This window comes from Vulpes lagopus, chromosome 12, assembly GCF_018345385.1.
Source record: "Vulpes lagopus strain Blue_001 chromosome 12, ASM1834538v1, whole genome shotgun sequence".
Classification (NCBI taxonomy): Eukaryota; Metazoa; Chordata; class Mammalia; order Carnivora; family Canidae; genus Vulpes; species Vulpes lagopus.
This window is the reverse complement of record NC_054835.1, coordinates 11018600-11038695: the sequence shown is the minus strand read 5'-3', so window position 1 is coordinate 11038695 and position 20096 is coordinate 11018600. Positions and strand designations below refer to the sequence as shown.

Below are 20096 nucleotides of genomic sequence, written 5' to 3'. Positions count from 1 at the left end.
TTGTTTACTCATGAGAGACAGAGAGAGAAAGAGAGAGGCAGAGGGAGAAGCAGGCTCCATGCAGGGAGCCTGACATGGGACTCGATCCCAGGACCCCAGGATCAGGCCCTGGGCTGAAGATGGTGCTAAACCGCTGAGCCACCCAGGCTGCCCTACGACGACCTTTACCATCATTATGTGAGTGGGTACCATCATGCTCCCTGAGACCGCACAGGCACGGCACATTGCCACTCAGCTGGGTCTATGCTAACAGTACCCCTGATTGTACCGGACGCCCCCATATCCTGAGTGCCACAAGGGCTGCAGGTGCTCACCTCACCTCCCTGAAGCCTCACACAGCGGCCGCTGTCGTCCTGGGTGGCTAAATGCAGAAGGAGCTGCCCATGTCGCCCAGCAATGAATGAGGCAGCCAAGTCCTAGTGCCAGGCCGCCCCAGCACCCAAATATTGCTGTTGAAAGCAGTTTCCATGCCTGGGACTCTGCTGTTCCTTGACAAGCTCATTTGGGTGGGTGGGTGACAAGGGAGAAGCGAAAACTCGGTGGTGTCTATGACATGTAGATACTGACTCAGCAGCAGAGCGCAGAGCGCAGCACTTTGAAAGGCATTCACACACGTGCACACGGGCTCACACGCATGCACACACACACACCCCATGGCAGAAATTGGGGAGGTCGCACAGCAGGAGCGGAGAGCTGGCTGGAAGGTGGCTGTGGGGGAGACTCCCTGTGTCCGCTGAAGTGGGGGGAGCACGTGGGAGTGCTTCCTCCCTGGTGGCTGTGGGATCCCTGGACATCCCCAAGACGAGGCCGCCGGGGGAGGGTGAGCCTGGGCTTCCACATCTGCTCCTCTCCCTGGACATGACTCATGCAGGGAAGGACTGTCCAGCCTCTGCTTAGGGCCCTGCAGGCCCTGCACTCATGCACCTACGCCCTGGCAGGGGGGCACTCTTATTACATCTGCTTTGAAGGTGAAGCTTCACAGAGCTGAGCCACATGCCGGGTTTGAATCCTCATGTGAGTAGGGAATCTGTCTCCTGCTGTGCTTCCAGCTGAGGGCTTTGTTTTGGCTTCTGGTTGATTCATGGCTCCAGGGTGGCAGCTCAAGGCAGCTGCACTCACAGAGCTGCACTCACAGAGCCTCCCGGGCTCCTCTGGAGGCATCCTCCTCCTCCTCTGCTGGAGTCTTATTCCCGGGACAACGGAACAGCAAGGGAAGAGCTGGAGGGCTCTCTGCCTGTCCACACACCCGAGAGCTCTCCTTTCCACATCAGCCTCTGTAGAGAGGCATACGCAACCCAACAGGGGCTCTCAGCCTGATTTCCCAGCCAACACCCAGAGCTGCTGCAGGGTCCCCGCCTCTCTCCTCAACAGGACCAAGGCTGAGGGGACCTATTCCATAGGCAGGGGCCCAGGGACATACAAGACTTCTCCGGAAGAGGCCTCTTTGGAAGCTGGAGTCTGCCCACCTTCCATCCATCCATCCATCCATCCCTTCTTCCCTCTCTCCATCCCTCTACCCATCCTCCCATCCCTCCCTGTATCCCTCCATTCATCCCTCCTTCCATCCCTTTATCCCTCTCTCCATCCTTCCATCCCTCCCTCCATCCTTCCATCCCTCCCTCCATCCCCCTCCATCCCTTTATCTTCTCTCCTTCCTTCCATCCATCCCTCCATCCTTGCATTATCCCTCTGTCCCTCCCTCCATCCCTCCACTCATCCCTCCATCCATCTCTCCTTCTGTCCCTCCACCTCTCCACCATCCATCCCTCCCACAACCTCCTTCCAGGAGGTTTTATTCATGGAGGAAAGGGAAGTGAATATTCTGACTCTGCCCGACATGACTGGGTGAAGGAGTTATTCTTGTGTCCAAAGCACATGAACACACACATTTTGCAAATTCCATTTGTAGCTACATCATGCAAATTCAGCTGTCACCATTTCCTGGGAAAGTATAGGTGTAGAAAAAGACCATCTGGCCCGCCATGGACTCAGATTACGCCCCACTGGGTTGTTGGGTGTGGGCTTTTTTACATCATGCTTCGAAAGGCAAAATATAGACTTGTCACTGTTTATTGTTTCAACCACCAAAATCAAGTCAAATGCCATGGATTGTACCCCAAGTTGATCTCTGCCATCTTACTGCCAAGTGGCTGGTCGTGTGTGGCACCTCCTGAAGACTGTTTCAGGGCAGTTTCTTCTGGATCTTGCTTGAGCTCCCCCTCCCACCGCCCCAAGTTGCTGTGAGCTCCAGGGGCACGTTGCTTGGGGCTTTAAGGGAGGAAGAAGAGCCTCCAGGACTTACTTCATTTGTAGGCCTGAAGCCAAGAAGTAGGTATCTGGAGATATTCTGGATTTCTGCCGGAGGCCTGGTCAGGGCACCAACATACCGCCTCCAAGAAGGATGGAGGAGGCATCCAGGCCACTGGGGGAAAGACCCAGGCCCCAAGCAGGTGGCTTATGGCACCTAAGGGCTGACCTCGGGGTGCCTGCCACCTCTGAACATGCCCCTCAGCAGGCTTGGCTGCGACACTCCAGCCCAGTTCAAAGTCCCCCAGCTCTTACTGGTGTTCCAAGCTGCCCTGCCACCTGAGCAGGACGCAGCCCTGTCCCGGGCCCCTTGGGAGCTCCTGCAGCCCTGCCACCTCATGGGAAATAAGCACAGCCAAGGGGAGGTGGCTGCTAGCCCCCAGTGTAGACCCCACTGTAGACCACAGCACAAGTGCTCCAATTCCTAGAGCATTCCCAAAGACAGCCCTGGCCCAGCAGCTGTCATCCCGGCCAGTACCCTGCCTAGCCCAGACCTGGCAGCCACTAATCTACATCCAGCTCCACGGCTTCGCCCCTGCGGTGCATCTCGTTTCAGCGGAATCAGCACGCACAGCCCTTGTGTCCGGCTCCTCCTGCTCAGCAGAATGTCAGGGCTCCTGGGGCTGGGGCTGGTGTCGGTGAGAGCTTCAGGCCTTCCTACACTTGAGTATCAGCTCGCCGTAAGTCGAATCTTTTTTAATAAAACATTTTCTTGGGATCCCTGGGTGGCGCAGCGGTTTGGCGCCTGCCTTTGGCCCGGGGCGCGATCCTGGAGACCCGGGATCGAATCCCACGTCGGGCTCCCGGTGCATGGAGCCTGCTTCTCCCTCTGCCTATGTCTCTGCTTCTCTCTCTCTCACTGTGTGCCTATCATAAATAAATAAAATTAAAAAAAAAAATTTAAAGAGCAATCTCTTAATATGGACAGACTTATTAGAAGAATAAGCAAAATGAAAAAAAAAAAAAAAAAAAAAAAAAAAAACATTTTCTTGGGACCTGTAGGTAGCTCAGAGGTTGAGTGTCTGCCTTCGGCTTAGGGTGTGATCCCAGGATCCAGGATCAAGTTCTACATCGGGCTCCTTGCAGGGACCCTGCTTCTCCCTCTGCCTATGTCTGTGCCTGTCTCTTATGAATAAATAAATAAAATCTTTAAAAAAATAAAATAGGGGATCCCTGGGTGGCTCAGCGGTTTAGCCCCGCCTTCAGCCAGGGCGTGATCCTGGAGACCTGGGGTCGAGTCCCGCATCGGACTCCCTGCATGGAGCCTGCTTCTCCCTCTGTGTCTCTGCGTCTCTGTGTGTGTGTGTCTCTCATGAATGAATAAATAAAATCTTTTAAAAATAAAAAATAAATAGGGATCCCTGGGTGGCGCAGCGGTTTGGCGCCTGCCTTTGGCCCAGGGCGCGATCCTGGAGACCCGGGATCGAATCCCACGTCGGGCTCCCGGTGCATGGAGCCTGCTTCTTCCTCTGCCTGTGTCTCTGCCTCTCTCTCTCTCTCTCTGTGACTATCATAAATAAATAATAAAAAAAATTAAAAATAAATAAAAAATAAATAAATAAAATAAAAAATAAAACATTTTCTTGAATCCAGATGTATCTGAAATATTATCCCTTTGACACACAATCAACCCAAAAGTGTATGAAGACTTTTGCACGCGGAAGTCTTCGAGCTCCAGGGTGTACGTGACCTTTGCCACACATGTTGGCTCCAACACCCCACCGTCCCCAGAAAGCCCATGGTTGGGAAAGTCGATTCACTCACCCAAACATACTTACAGGTTTGCCAAAAACCAAACTGAGCACCCCACCCTAAGTCCATTACAATGCGACACCAGTGAACGTTCTGCTCCTGGCAGAAGGAGCCACAGGGAAGAGGACGAGACCATGCGTGGCTCGTGGCTGCCCCTCATTGGGAGCGAGGGGGTCTGTGTGGAGCCCAGCCCCATGCCCCCCCAGGGGTGACACTGCAGGGGTCGAGTCTTTTGTCTTCTCCCCTGTGAAGCGGGCTTCGTGAGATGCCCCCCGGGGTGGGGGGTTCTCCAGGGTGGGGGGCTGGTCCCCACCATGTCAATGCATGCAGGGATGGGAGACTCTTGATCATCTTGGAACCGGGCAGGTGTTGTCTATCCCTGGGAGACTCAGCACAAAAGCGGGGCTCCGGTGCATGTGCTAGGAGCTGGGCATCACGCCTCCCCAAGGCTTGACCACATCTTTCCGGTCTGTCTTCCGCACCTGACCCCCGCAGACCCCCCCACATTCCCCTCAGTGGGAGAGACCCTTCCAAGTCGTGAGGCTGCCCACGTTCCCGACTCCTCAAAGCCCACCCTGTGGTGTCCACACAAAAACTCACATACCCGTGTGCATAGCAGCACCACTGATAGTCACCAAGAGGTAGACACACTCTGCATGGCCATTGGCAGATGAACAGCTAACGCACGTGGCACTTACACACTGTGGAATGTTATCCAGCCCTGAAAAAGGAGTGAAGTCCTTTTTTTCTTTTTTAAGATTTTATTTATTTATTTGAAAGAGAGAGATAGCATGAGTGGTAGGAGGAGCACTGGGAGAAGCAGACGCCCCGCTGAGCAGGGAGCCTGATGTGGGGCTCGATCTCAGGACCCTGAGACCGGGACCCGAGCCGAAGGCAGACACTTCACCAACAGAGCCCCCCAGGTGTCCCAAGGGGTGAGGTTCTGACACCCACTACAACATGGACCAATTTCTGGAACCTCATGCTAAGTGCACAAAGCCAGACACCAAAGGTCACATATTTTATGACTCCATGTGTAGGAAGTGCCCTGAGTCTGTAACTGTGCAGACAGATCCAGAGGGAGTGGAAGTTGGTCAGGGGCCATCTGGGGCTGGGGCTACACGGGGGAAACGCCGTGACTGCTTGTGGTCCAGGGTCTCTTTGAGCGGTGATGGCAATGTTCTAGAATTGATGGGGTGGTGGTTGCATGACTCTGAGAGAAGACTAAGGCTATTACACTGTGCCCTTTAAATGGGGGGGGGGGTCATACAGAATTGTATCTCAATAAAGTTATTATACTTTAAGACAAACAAAAAGTGTCCTTGGCTCCCACTGCCTTCTGAGCACAGCCAGCCTCGTGGGCATGATTTTCTAGGCCCCATGCCCCCATCAGAGCCTCTCGATCTAATTAGTGGCCCCTCCTAGCCAGCCCCCCAAACCCCAGCCCCAGTCTTCAGGGTTCTCCAATTTTGGCCTGCATGTCCCACCCCCACCCCACCTCTGAGCTGTCTCCAGGCCACCCAGGACTCGTGTTCTTCCTAAAACCATCTCTTCCCTCAGGGACCATCTCCTGAATCCCCAGTGCCCCTTCGATGCTTTGCTTGGAGACATCAACCTGGGTGTGGGTGGACTGTGGGATCCTCTGGGCCTTGCCTGTGGGCTCACCTCCTTCATGCTCCTCCCAGTACCCAGCACAGTGCCTGGCATGAATTCATTCCTTCATCCATCTACCCACCATCCATCCACCCACCCACACTCCCACCATCCCTCTATTCCTCCACCCTTCCATCCACCCACCCACCCACCATGCATCCAACCATCCACCCACTCTCCACCCACCATCCACCGACTCTCCACCCACCCACCCGTGCATCCATTCACCATCTACCCACTCACTCACCATCCATCTACCCACCCACTCTCTCATTCACCATGCACCCATTCATCCTACCCATCTATCCCCCTATCTACCTACCCGTCTATCCCTCCTCCCATCCACTATCCAGCCATTCATCAACCATCTACCCACCCATCCATCCATTCAGAAAACAATTCCTGAGTATCCACCCTGCTCGTGCCTTGTTCCCAGTGGGAGGATGTGCTGGTCCAAGATTAACACAAGAGGGCTGTGGGAGGGAGGTCTCAGGAAGCCCACTTGCTTCCTAGAGAGGTTTCAGGGGATCTCTGGACAGAGCTTAGCCCCCTGGAGACATCCTGAGCCCCCACACACCCCCAACATACACTCCTGCTCTTCATCCTGGTGGGATGTGGTGCCTGTCCCAGTCTTAGGTGAGGTCTCCGAGACTGAGTGACCTCGAAGGTCACCACCTGCCAGGATGGGCCTTCACAGGTCTCTTGGCTCCATCTAGCAGAGAAAGACAATGGTCCAGGACGGCAGCTTCCACTGGGCAGGGGAGGCCGGGCTCCGCCAGGGCAAGAGAAGGCTGTGGAGCCTGAGGCTTGGAGTCCCTAGGGTAGACCACCCTCTCCACCACCCTCTCCAAGATCTCACCTCTCTGGCTTTTCACAAGTACTTGGGCTGATCCCCAAAGGGCTGGTTTCCCTCAGAGACAAGAAGTTTCCAGAGTCGCACCCAGTCATGTTCTGTGCCCTTGGCCAAGAGATTTGAGACTCTGAGACTCAGTCTTCTCATCTGTGAAATAGTCACAACAGCGCCAAGGTCAGAGGCTGCAGAGTCAGTGGGATGGCCTTCAGCACAACACTGGGGACAGGCCTGGGGGTGGTGAGGGGGTGGGGGCGGGCCCAGCGTTTACAAGGGGGTGCTGCTGGTGTCAGTCAGCCAGCCAGGCCAGGGGACAGCAGAGGCGGGATGCCCAGCCCCAGCAGCCACCTGCCACTTCTATCACCGAGGCTCAGAGGCTGGCCCCACTGGCCCAGGTCCTCCCAGGCCCCACTGCCCCCGCTATTGGCTCTGAGGTTCACATCCTCGGCCATAGCTGCCCAAACAGGGGTCTGTCCCCAGTAACGGTCTGTCCGTCAGCAGAGCTGAGATCTCCTCCTCTGAACTCTTTAACTGAAGCCCCACCAGGCAACTGTTGTGCAGCGTTTCTGAGGACCCAGGTTCTCTCTCTCCTGCCTCTGACCCAACACGTCCTCTCTCTCCACCCTCTAGGGTCAAGACACAGATCAAAGTTTTCAGTGCCCAACCTGTCCAGGCAGCACGTGACATCATGAACCGCGCTCAGCTCAGTTTCTGGGGCCCCAGATCCTTGATTTGCTTTGTGGTTGCCATCATGACAGGTCTTTGGCCGCAGCTACAGGTGCCAGCCCGGCCTGGCCCTGCTGTGCTTCGCCATGGCCACTGAGGCACAATAGCATCTCCGAGCCTGAGCCCGGGGCCAGGAGTGGCCTGACAGCTTCCTAGCCACCCCCACCTTCCTTTCATTTCAAACAAAACAGACCTTAATGTCTGCTGTGCTCCCCCAACACCCAGGGCTTCCCTGCTCCCCACCTGCACACGCAGTATTGGCATCTGGAGGTGTCCCAGGAAGCCAACTCTAGTGAGCCTTCTATTATGGACTGGCTTGCCTCAGCCATCTGGCAACAAGAACCCACTGCTGGCACTGAGTACTGAGAGTCGCTGGCACAGGGTGGGGATTGCCAGAACTTTCTCTGGTAGTGAACTGGGATGACACTCTTCCATCGGTGACACCTATGGAAGAGCATGTACTGGGGGTGCAGTTGCTCAGATACTCAACTGGTGGCAGGAGAGCAATTATTAGAACCACTGAGGTGGATGCAGGTGGCTGGGAATGCCCCAGACAAAGTCGTTGGGCAGCGGGGCAGGCCAGCACCCACTCAAGGCCGCATCTCAGAGCTGGAGCCGTGCTTGAAAACACAGATGGGGAGCCTGTCGGACCTGTAGCTGAAAGGCAGGAAAAGCAGAGGTGCTCGACGAGAGCTGAGTTTTCCAGCTCGTAAGTCTCTCGTGTCAGGAGTGGGGCCTGATTGGGAAGAGTGGGGCCAAGGGCCTCAGGAGTGGTGGCAGCTAGGGCATCCCACTGCAAACTGGCCCACCCATGCTCCCCTGGAACCTCTGGGCTGGCAGGGGTGGCCAGGGCCAGTGTTGAGGGCTAGCCTCTTCCCTGCCTCCCAGGACACAGGGCACACCTCTGTTTCTAGCCCACAGCAGCCTTGGGCCAGCTGCCTGCATCTTGCACTAGCGTGTAGGAATCTTCGTTTTTTTATTTTCTTCCTTGAAAAGCCACTGTGGAAGTGTCACTTACAACGGCCATTCACTGCTTTGGGGTGCCCTTCCTTCATCCTCCAGAGCCTTTCCACAGGGCCTGGCACTCCAGGGGACCACAGGGGACAGCTTACTTAGCTGGATGACCTCTTTGGTCCTGTTCCCTAAGACAAGTCATATCTTCATTGCTTTTAGCCACAGCCTGACCAAGTAACCCATCCTAGGTTCTCTGCATTTTCCCTGCACCAAATTCTGTCTTAGGGTTTATGGTGGGCTAAAGAGTAGACCCTTAAAAGATATGTCCACGACAAACCCCTGAAACCCCTGACCTTATTCAGAATAGGGGTCTTTGAGGGGCACCGAGGTGGCTCAGTCGGTTAAGTGTCCAACTCTTGGTTTTGGCTCAGGTCATGATCTCAGGGTGGTGGGATCGAGCCCAGTGTTGGGCCCTGTGCTGGGCATGGAGTCTGCTTAAGATTCTCTCTCTACCTCTCCCTCTGCCCCTCCCCTGGCCCCACTTGCTCTCTCTCTCTCTCTCTAAGAAAAAAAAAAAAAGTGGGGAGGGGGAAGTCACATGACCGCTGAGGTGGCCATCCTGGTGATGCAGTCACTGCCATGGAAGGTGGAGCATGTTATGGCCACCAGAAGCCACGAGAGTGACATGGAGCAAACTCTTCCCCCCCAAGAGCTTCTAGACAGAGTGGGGCCCTGACAGCAGCCTGGTTTCCTACTGCATGGGACACCTTGAGCCTCAAACACAGAATGAATGCAACTGATCGAAAAATATCAAATGCACTGAAATTCATGAGGTCATATGGCTATTTAAAAAAAAGCAACAACTGGGACTCCTGGGTGGCTCAGCGGCTGAGCGTCTGCCTTCCACTCAGGTTGTGATCCCAGGGTCCTGGAATTGAGTCCTGTATGGGGCTACCCGCATGGAGCCTGCTTCTCTCTCTTCCTGTGTCTCTGCCTCTGCGTGTGTGTGTCTCTCATGAATAAATAAATAAAATCTTAATAAAATAAAAAATTAAAAATAAACCAACAAAAAAACCTGACTTTTAAAATTCCCTTTGGAAGTTGGTAAAGCACTGCCCTATTTTTCTAAGAACTGTTGGGTAAAGGGAAAGAAGAAGGCATTTAGTCTGCTTTTCCCATGTGAACCACCTTCCAGGGGAGCCAAGCAGAGGACAAAGAAAGTTCTTCCCTATGGAAGAGTTCCAGAATCAAAGTTGGAATCAGAAAATCACCAATTTCCGATCCTTAATGAAGTAACAGTCCTAAGTCACAGTCCGTGGTGGCAGGTTCCAATTTTGCTGTGACAGACTGATGGGGACATCTGGAAGGGGGTAGAGCAGGTTGCTGAGACCCAAAGTCCCAGGTCCATCTTAATATGGAAAGAGGGAGGCACTTGGGAGGCTCAGTCAGGTGAGTGTTGGACTCCTGGTCTCGGCTCAGATCTTGATCTCAGAGTAATGAGTTCAAGCCCCATGTTGGGCTCTACGCTGGGCTTGGAGACTACTTAAAAAAGAGAGAGAGCGATTGAGCCACACAGTATGTGCCTATCCACCCATAAAGGAACCTGGTCAGGGGATGCCTGGGTGGCTCAGCAGTTGAGCATCTGCCTTTGGCTCAGGGCGTGATCCTGGGGTCCTGGGATTGAGTCCCTCATCGGACTCCCTGCATGGAGCCTGCTTCTCCCTCTGCCTGTGTCTCTGCCTCTCTCTCTGTCTCTCGTGAATAAATAAATAAAATATTTTTTAAAAAAGAAGAAGAGGAAGAACTAAGCCTTAGTCAGAAAACTAAGCCTTATCTGCTCAAGGCTCCAGATCCCAGCACCGTGTTCAGAGCACACAGAGGAGAGACACATTAGTGATACCGCGTGGATGCAACCAGCCAAACCCAGGACACGGACACTCCTCCAGAACGTGCGATCTGGCTTCCTCAACAGTTACATGGCGAGGGGGTAAAAGCAGCGGGGAAGGCACGAGGGAGGAAGACGGATGTAAGAGACACTCAGCCAAATGCCACCAAATGCTTGGATCCAGTTTCAAACAAATTAAATATGTAATGGCGTTTGTGAGATCATCCGGGAAAGATGAACACTGGCCATTATCGGGTAGTAATGAGTAATTGCCACTCGGAGATCTGATCTGTCGCTGGGGGGACACACGAAAACGACAGTGTGTTCGCAGGTGAAATAATGTGATGTCTGGTCTTAGCTGCTGTCTGCTTCCTCACGGTCTATAATTAGCTTCCTTCGAAAAATCTTTTTCTGTGCGATATGACAGGCAGCAACGTGCACGAGGCGGCCGCGCAAGGCAGCGTCCCAGCGAGAGAGCGGGAGTCACCGGCACCAGGTCAAGAAAGAGCGCCTTGGGGTGTCCTTCGGCTCAGGTCCTGATCCCGGGGTCCTGGGATCGAGTCCCGCATGGGGCCCCTGCTCAGTGGGGAGCCTGCTTCTCCCTCTGCCTCTGCCCCTCCTCCTCTCCCAACCCCACTCCTGCGTGCTCACACTCTCTCAAATAAGTAAACAAAATCTTTAAAAAAAGAAAAAGCAAGAAAGCAAGCACCTGGAGGAGACCCCGCGGTCCTAACCCTTTGCCCAACGCTCTCCTCTCCCTCCCCCAAGCGGGGAGCTATACTGACATCTGGGGCCCTCACTCACTATTTAATTTTTTGGGAGTTTTACCATAAAAATCTGCAACTATGAATGCTATAATTAGTGCTGCCTCTTTCTGAGTGTTATATAAATGGAATCATTCAGTAGAGTGTTTAAGGGTGCTGGCTGGCTTCTTTTCTCCTTCCCATTTCGTGGCTGTGATTCATTCACTGTCGGGCGACCTGGTACAGTACACCCCAGGTGAACGCGCCGCCGCTCGTTTCCCCGTTTCCAACAGTACGGAGGACACCGGACGCCTTCGAGTTTTAAGCTACTAAAGTCTCAACACTGCTGGGCGGGTGCTTAGGACCCACGAGCACAGATGCACACAGCTCCCCGGGATGTGCCCCCGGGCTCCCACGGCTGGGTCACACTCGTGGGAACCTCAGACTTTGTGAGAAAAAGTGTGTTCCGAGGTAGTCGTATTAGCGTGCACTGGCCGCACGGACAGCCGGCATCGCCGCACACCCCTGCCATCCTTGGCATGTGGATCGGCCAATCTTTTTTGCTTTCAGACAATGTTCCTATGGATCTGGGTGGTTTCACACTATGATCTCAATTTGGATTTTATTTCTTTTTTTTCTTTTTTAACGATTTTATTTTGTGGGGGCTCCTGGGTGGCTCGGTTGGTGAAGTGTCTGCCTTTGTCTCAGGTCATGACCCCGGGGTCCTGGGATCCCCACTCTGCTTCTCCCTCTCCCCTCAACCCCCTGGACTCATTCTCTCTCTCTCTCTCATTCACTCTTTCTCAAGTGAATAAATAAAATCTTTTTTTTTTTTAATTTAAAAAAGAAGAAAAAGATGTTATTTTTAAATTATCTCTACACCCAACGTGGGGCTCGAACTCACAACCCCAAGATCAGCAGTCACATGCTCCACCGACTGAGCCAGCTAGGCACCCCTTAATTTGGATTTTCTTGATTACTTTTTTTTTTTTTAACTGTTGGCTCATCTCCTTTTCTCATTAAATTGCAGGAGCTCCTTCTATAATCCTAGAAATGAGACGTGCACTGTTTCTACCTTAACGTCCGTCCCAGCCCCAACCACCTGTCGGTACCAGCGCGGTGGTGCTGGGGTGGCTTTGCCTGTCCCTGGCTGGGGCTCTGCCAGCAGGTGCTTCTGGAAGGCTGCAAGCCTCCCGTGGGGCCTGGCTTCCTCCTACCTGTTTCCTGCTCCAGGAGGGCCTCCGCCAGGCCTCTGCACCGGGCAGCAGCAGTGTCCATGGCGCCTGCAAGTCAGATCTACGGCTGCCAATGTCCACAGGGTCGGGCCCCCGTGACTGTCCTCAGGGCAGCACCTCTGGACCCTCCGTAGAGGTCTGGGCCCGGGTCTGGGTCCAGGAGGCCCTGCCTCCAACCCAGAGAAACAACACTCACCCAGCAGGGCCCCCTCCTCCTCACACCTCCAAAGGGCTGTCTCTATGCTTCTTTCTCCCCCACCCCCTTCTTTTTTCCTTTGTCTTGTTTTCCTTCCCCTAGCCTCTTCCCTAGGGTCCCTCAGCCCCAGAGGGCTAGTTGCATCCTGTGATTGCCACCTCCACGGAGCTCAGGGTCCAGGCTTTCAGTTTGGCCAGATAGCTAAGGAATGAGAGAAACTCATTGGGAGCTTGGTGACAAGGAGGCCTGGGGAAGAGGCAGAGGATGGTGTCCTAGAAAGGACCCCAAATGCGAAGACATGTGCATCCCAGTGGATGTCGCCAAGGCCCATCTCCTGCAGCGGAGGCTCTCAATAATCAGATGGACACAGGACCCATCCTGTAAAGATTTTGGACTCTTCTGCCAACCTTTGCACAGCCGGCTCAATGGCCCGTGTGTACAGTGATCACGATGGGAGGGATGGAGGCACGCCTACTGCCACAGCCGGGGGCTCGCCTGTCGACAGCCAAGGCCAGCCTGGCCCCTCGACATGGTGCCATCACATGGGGGCTGGGCAACCAAGCAGTGGCATGCTTACTCTAGTGGATCGCCTGTCCTGGAAGGGACAGAAGTTCCATCTGTCCCGCTGGAATAGATACGGACTCTGGATGGGGATTGGCTTTCCCTGTCCTTCCCTCTTCTGGCAGCACGACTCTCTGTGGAGTTGGGGAGCGCCTTGCTGACCATCATGGGGTCCTGCACAACAGCACTCCTGAGCAAGAAGCTCATTCCTGAACCAAAGAAGCCAAGTAACAGGCTCATGCTCATGAATGTCACTGGCCTCACATGTACCCTATCACCCAGAAGGGCTCACCCCACGGCATGGGGTGGAGTGGAGCTGCCCACCCAGGAGGACACAGTTACGACACCGCTTGGGAGCAATGCCCTCGAAATCTGAGGTCCTCGCTTACAGATTCAAGTGTGTGCTTTGAACCAGAGACAGACACGGCCCCACTGCTGGTGTCCAGGACCAAAGAGTACAGGGGCACTGGGTCCTCTGACCTCTAATAATGCCTCACAGCACCTTTTTTTTTTTAAAGACTTTATTTATTTATTTATGAGAGACAGACACACACACACACACACACACACACACACACACACAGGCAGAGGGAGAAGCAGGCCCCATGCAGGGAACCCGATGTGGGACTTGATCCCCAGACTCCAGGATCACACCCTGGGCTGAAGGCAGGTGTTAAACCACTGAGCCACCCAAGGATCAACCCCCCCCCCTTTTTTTTTTTTTTTTTTTTTATTTATGATAGTCACAGAGAGAGAGAGAGGCGCAGAGACACAGGCAGAGGGAGAAGCAGGCTCCATGCACCGGGAGCCTGATGTGGGATTCGATCCCGGGTCTCCAGGATCGCGCCCTGGGCCAAAGGCAGGCGCCAAACCGCTGCGCCACCCAGGGATCCCTTTTTTTTAAGATTTTACTTATTTGAGAGGGAGAGTGGAGAGAGATGGGGAGGAGTAGAGGAAGAAGGATAAGCACACTCCATGCTGAGCACAGAGCCTACCATGGGGCTCGATCCCAGGACTCCAATCATGACCTGAGCCAAAATCAAGAGTTGGAGGCTTAACTGAGCCCCCCAGGTGCCCCTTCACATCACCCTTAATCCCACCCCTCACCTCTGAGCTCTGACAGCTTCAAAGTCTTGTTCCCGGAGGGACAAATGGGTCCACCAGGGAGCCTACACTGGCTCCTCTGATTGAGAAGATGAGACTCCCACCAGGATATTTGGGGTTCCTCATACCACCACATCAAAACACTAAGTGGTAGGTAGGTTTTGCTGTTTTTTTTGTATTAAAAAATATTTTTTTAATTTTTAAGTCATCTCTCCACCCAACATGAGACTCAGACTTACAACCCAGAGATGAAGAGTCACTTGCTCTTCCGACTGAGCCAGCCAGGCAGCCCCACACTAGGAAGTGGGTTACCCCCCTGGCTGGGGGGATAGATCCCTCATACCGAGGAGAAGATGAGTCATCAATTCACACAGAGAGCAAGTAAAGCTCGAACCTGGGGGATGGTCTGAGGTGCGTTTTGGCATCTCTGCTACCCAAAATCAAAGTTAATAGAAAGCAACCACAACCAAGAATAAATAAATAAGATCACTGAAGGTCTCACCCCAGTAGTTAAAGAAACCTTGCCCAGCTGAGCTGCTGCTGAGAGCAAGAAGTCCTCAACAAAGACAGCGATCTGTGGTCCCCCTGCCTGTTTGTCCCTTTGCCAGCATCTTCCAGGTAAGCTCTGGGAGGCAGACTGGGAAAGGGCAGGGAGCCCAAACTTGCTCCTTCTTCTCTGCTTCCTGCGGGCTTCCTACAGGCAGGATGGAGGTGGTGGTGGTGGTGGTGACAGTGGCAGCAGCATGCGGCTCTCCCAGCAAAGATTCTTCATATTTTTGGTTTTTGGTGCTTTTTTTTTTTTTTTTTTCCTGAAGCAGCTGCTGTATCCAGTCTGTCGTTTTCCCAGCAAGCACAAAATCCACTCTATCATGTTGCTGCCACTCCGAGGGTCTGGCCCCTGCTGCTGGGGCTCTTGGTGCAGAGACACCAGCTCAGCTCAGGCGGTAGTGGCCCCTCCTCCAAAGTCTGAGTCAGCTCCATGCTGTCCCTCCTCTGAGTTCCTAAATGCTCCTGGGGTCTCCATAATATTACTTTCAGTAATAGGACCCTCCCCTCTCTTTGCTCCTTTAGCTCTTGAGATGGTAGATGCTACCTCTGAGATACTTTAGACGTTTTTATTTTATCTTGATAGTTACCTAGTTAATAACTCTGTATCTTGGGAAGGACCCCTTCTATTACCTTTACTCTGGTCAACTCCTCGGTGGGATTTCTTTTTTTTTTTGTTTTGTTTTTAAGATTTTATTTATTTATTCATCACACACACACACACACACACACACGGGGGGGGGTGGGGAGAGAGAGAGAAAGAGAGAGAGAGAGAGAGAGGCAGAGGGAGAAGCAGGCACCCTGCAGGGAGCCTGACATGGGACTCAATCCTGGGTCTCCAGGATCACACCCTGGGCTGAAGGCAGCACTAAACTGCTGAGCCACCTGGGCTGCCCAGATTTCTGTCTTTGCACTGGATCCTATGTACCTTATCAATGACATATATAACTGTGGATTTCATTTCTGTGACTTTTTCTCACTTATTTTTTTTTTAGTTTTAATACCAGTTACTTAAGATTGAAAAGAAACTTTTTTTTAAAAAAAGATTTTATTTATTTATTCATGAGAGACACAGAGAGAAAGAGAGGCAGAGACACGGGCAGAGGGAGAAGCGGCTCCATGCAGGGAGCCCGACGAAGGACTCAATCCTGGGTCTCCAGGATCACACCTGGGCTGAAGGAGGCACTAAACTGCTGGGCCACTGGCGCTGCCCCAGAAACTTTTTAATTTAGGGAAGTTTTAGATTCACAGAACAATTGCCAAGAGAGTTCAGAGTGTTCATATACCCCCACGTATACACCATATACATGTATATTTCCTAGTGTATTCATTCAAAGCTCTTAGTTTCCTGCAGGCACGATTTTAACTGCATCTGGCAATCTTTGACATCTTGTATTTTATCATCATTCCATTAAAGTGCTTTACAATTTGTATTGTGGTTCCTCTGTCCCATGAGAAATTTAGAAATATAATCTTGGGATGCCTGGATGGCTCAGTGGTTGAGCATCTGCCTTCGCCTCAGGTAGTGATCCCAGGGTCCCCCGGATAGAGGCCCTATTGGGCTCCCTGCATAGAGCCTGCTTCTCCCTCTGCCTGTGTCTCTGCCTCTCTCTGAGTCTCTCGTGAATAAATAAATAAAATCTTAAAGAAATACATTCTTTTTTTTAATATATAAATTTATTTTTATCCAGGAAATATATATTCTTAATCATGAAAAGCATATGTTGTCTTCTCGTTATCTTTTTACTGTTGCATTATAGACTGTTTTTCCTGTGGCCTTATTCAGGTGCACCTGGTCTGTTTTGTGCACCTTCTGCATCCTTGTGGGGGACGGGCCCTGGGGGTGGGGGTGCCAGGGCAGAGGTGCAGCGCCCCATGGACGCCCACCTTGACCACTTTCTTCATCAATGTTGTGAAGCCTTGAAGTACACTGCGTAAAAGGGAGCGCAGAGGCCACAGGAGGGTGTACTGGGGTATGACGGGGGGGGGGGGGGGGGGGTGCAGAATTCCCAGGCACAGCGTGGGGGCAGGGCAGTTCAAGATGTAATTCTGGCGCTGGGGACAAGCTTGAATTTATTTTTTATTTTTATCTAAATCTTAGTTGACATAGAATGCAATGCTGGTTCCAGGAGTAGAGTCCAGTGATTCATCACTCACCCGTAACGCCCAGCGCTCATCCCCGGAGCGCCCCTTGGTCCCCAGCACCCATCTAGCTCCTCCCCACAATTATTTTAAAAACGTAGAGATTAGAAGCAAGAATGCGGACAGCAAAAGCTACAGAGAGGCAGGAGCGCCCCAGCAACACAGGACTACGGTCAATGAAGCTCCGGGACCCACGGGGAGGCCGCAGGGCCCGCGCCCTGGGCGCGCCTCCGGCCGTGGCTGCCGCCCCCCGCCCCCGGCCCCCCCTTCGGCCCATCCCTAACTCGGCGCTCGGCTGGGCACGCCTGCGGCGTCGCCATGGAAACGCGGCCCGAGCCCGCCCCGCCCCGCCCCGCCCCGCCCCGCCGGCCCGGCCGCCCGCGCGTCACCGCGGCCCCTCCACGGCCCCTCGGCGCGGGGGACTGGGGCGCCGGCCTGCGGCGGGGGCCGCCGACGGGGGCGGGAGGTGACGGCGGCAGCAGGCGAGGGGGCGGGAGGGGCGACGGGGACTCGGGTGGCCGGGCCGGGAGTTGACGGGCGGGGGGCGGTGCGGGCGACGGGCAGGAGGTGAGGGCGGGCGGGAGATGGGGGAGCGATAGGTGATGGGGGGCAGGAGGTCACGGGGCCTTCGGCGACTGGGGCGGGAGGCGGTAGGGACGCGGGTGCTGACATGGGGCAGGCAGCGATGGGGGGAGGCCCCGGGTCGTGCACGTGGGCAGTGGGGGCTTGGACAGGGTGACCAGGAAACCCCTGGGTGAAGCAGCTGTGGGTGGAGGACCCAGGATGCTGGGGTGCCATGAAGGGCTCTCGGGCCCAGCCCCGGGAAGCACCTGCCCTAGAGGAACATCTTGCATGGCTGGGAAGGCACTGGGAGGGCGGTCGGTGGATGCTTCCGTTTGGTTTCCACCTGAGGTCATTGTCCTGTCCAGCCTAGGGGTCTCCCAGCTGCCTGGAGCAGAAAGCGGGTCCTGGTGGCCGAGTGCCCAGCTGCCCCCCAGCTTGGGCAGCCTAAGCAAACCCCCTCCCAGGCGGGGCGCCTGCCTGGATGGATCCTGAGACGGGTGCTCTCACTCAGGTTCTTAGGGCTTATTTCCCAGATCTGGCCTCAGGCGCTCCCAGAGGCAGCCTACCCACCATCCCTGTTAGTTCAGAAAAGCACTAGGAGTCACAGGTGTGCCCCTTAAGTGCAGGCTCATCATCTGGGTCATGGGACAACAACTGAAATCATGACACACCCCAGTAGCTTGGTTGGATGCTCTGATCCAAAATGAGTGGAGACTGTGCGCCATAAAGCCTCCCCAGGCCGCTGACCACACATTCATTTCTTTGTAGCATCACCCTGAGCAAGAGCAGAGGACACAGCACTGAGCAGGCACCGGTCCATCAGAGTGGCTCCGTGGCACTGGATCCGACCCAGGCACAGATCCTTGGAGAGCGGTTATGGGGACGGAGGTCTGTCTAGCTGGACGATGTCCCCTCCTGCAGGGCACCAGATACATCTTTTCAAGTAAAGTGGGCCAAGCCATGGGGTCAGAATCGCCATAGACGCCCTACCGGTGCCCCCCAGGTGGGTGCTTCGTCCCTGGCAGCTGTACATCTGATAAAGCTCGGGCTAGGTGGCCAGGCTCTTCTCAGGTTCGGTGGCAATGCCCTACTCCCAGGGGTATTGCTTACACATGGCCTGAATTCGTCGTTTTTACCAGAGTTAAATAAGAAATCCTCAGACCGGACCACTGAAAAAGCTGTTGATGAGCGCCGTTAGGGTAAAGCAGTGGGCGGTTGTCCACGCTGAGCACTGGCTCAGAGAAGCCCGGCGCACAGGAGCCCAGGTGCAGGGAGCTGCCGGCCAGTGATGAGTGGCCGTGTGCCACTGGCTGAGAAAGCCCTGTCGGAAAGCTACGCCCGGCTCCGGTACCGGGACACGTCGCTTCTCATTTGGCAGCAGCAGCAGCAGCAGCTGGAGTCTGTGCCCCCTGGGACCTACCTGAGTAGGAGCCGCAGCATGTGGTACTCACAGTACGGCAACGAGGCCATCCTAGTCCGCGACAGGCACAAGCTCGGAGTCCCCCGGGACACGGGCCAGTCCAAGTTCTGTACAATCATGTAATTCCAGGGAGAAAGCCCGGCCCGGGCCCTAGGCTGCACAGAGAACAGGCCATGATCCACTCAGTGGCCTTGGTGGTTTCCAGTCCTTACTGGGAGATTCTGAACAGTGAACATGATGACCCAAGAACCCAAGAGTCCCGGCAGCGGCTCCCAAGCCCTCTCCACAGTATCACCAGTTCACAGGCCCAGTGGACCTGGGCCCTGGGCTCCATTCTAGCCCCGCCAGCGCTGCGGGCCCGACCCGCCGGGGGCACCGCCAGTTGCTGCTTTTCTCTTAGGCTTCTGAGCAAGACGGCCACCCTGGCTTCCCACCACCTTTCCAGAAGTTTCTGGGTTTTAAGTTATTGCCTCCTGCCTGTTACAGAAGGGGGCAGGTCTAGAAAAAGAGGACAGAATTAGCGTCATGAAGGCCAAGCAGGAGTAAGCGGGTAGCAGTGGGGCCTTCGCCAGCAAGGCTGGCTGCGGAATGGGCACCGTGTGCAGTGCGCCGTGGGAGCTTCTACACCAGCTTCCGGGCACTTGGGGGCAAGCATGCGAGCACATCCAAAAACATCACGGAAACCAAGACTTATCTTCTTTCCAACCAGCTGCTGACAGGATTTCAGATGTCATCACAGGACTGACAGGCAAATTTGGCCTCTCTGCACTGAGGCAGCAGCTGGTCACCCATGGGGTGCTGGACATGTGCCCTACAGGACACCACGCAGGTGGCCTCGGTGCATCTGGGGGCAGTTTCTGTGAGGCATCTGCAAAAGATGTGCCCGTCTGTTGTAACTGAAGTCTGCGTGGCTATGTAAATGTGGGAATAGCTTTTGTCAAAGCTGACCTTTCTAAATAAATAACCTTTGAGACACTTCTTCCTTTCTCACTTGTTTTTATCTGTTTATTCATAATACCTTAATCTGGCTTCAGGTTTGTGTTTTTAGTAACGGTAGAATCTAATGGTTGCTACAAACCCCGTTACAGAAATGCATAAAGCAGAGCCAAAGTGTGCTCCCCAGACAACCACCAGCAGCCCTGCATGTGCAATTGCGCACGGTTCTGAAGGCGTGGCCTGCACCGTGCATCTCGTTGTGCGGGTTCCTTCCTGCCCAGCTGTACAGATGGACATCTATGTCCTGCTCTCAGTGTCGGACTAGCAGCGCTCCTGTGAGCCAGCAGGTAGGCAGAGATGCTTCCCACTGCAGCTGTGCATATGGCATGTCCTGAGCTTCGTCGTGCGTGCTTCTCTTTGCAGGTGTGCAAGTTCACCAGCAAGCCTCCCAGAAGTGGAACTGCTGGACCAGAGCACTCCCGAAATGTTCAACGTCTAGCCAGAGGCCTGGTCCTTAGTGAT

The 20096-nt window shown here is 54.3% G+C and overlaps 1 protein-coding gene across 1 annotated transcript; it reads left to right on the top strand.

Moving 5' to 3' along the window:
- The first annotated feature begins 17016 nt into the window (after window positions 1–17016).
- Window positions 17017–19616, top strand: BRD3OS (BRD3 opposite strand). The gene is made up of 2 exons (XM_041724655.1): window positions 17017–17120; window positions 17987–19616. Exon 2 carries the CDS (start codon window positions 18507–18509, stop codon window positions 18759–18761), a length of 255 nt encoding a protein of 84 aa, XP_041580589.1. The 5' UTR covers window positions 17017–17120; window positions 17987–18506; the 3' UTR covers window positions 18762–19616.
- Window positions 19617–20096: the final 480 nt, after the last annotated feature.

Coding starts and splice junctions, on each gene's coding strand:
- BRD3OS (XM_041724655.1), top strand. CDS start 18,507: ATGAGTGGCCGTGTGCCACTGGCTGAGAAAGCCCTGTCGGAAAGCTAC.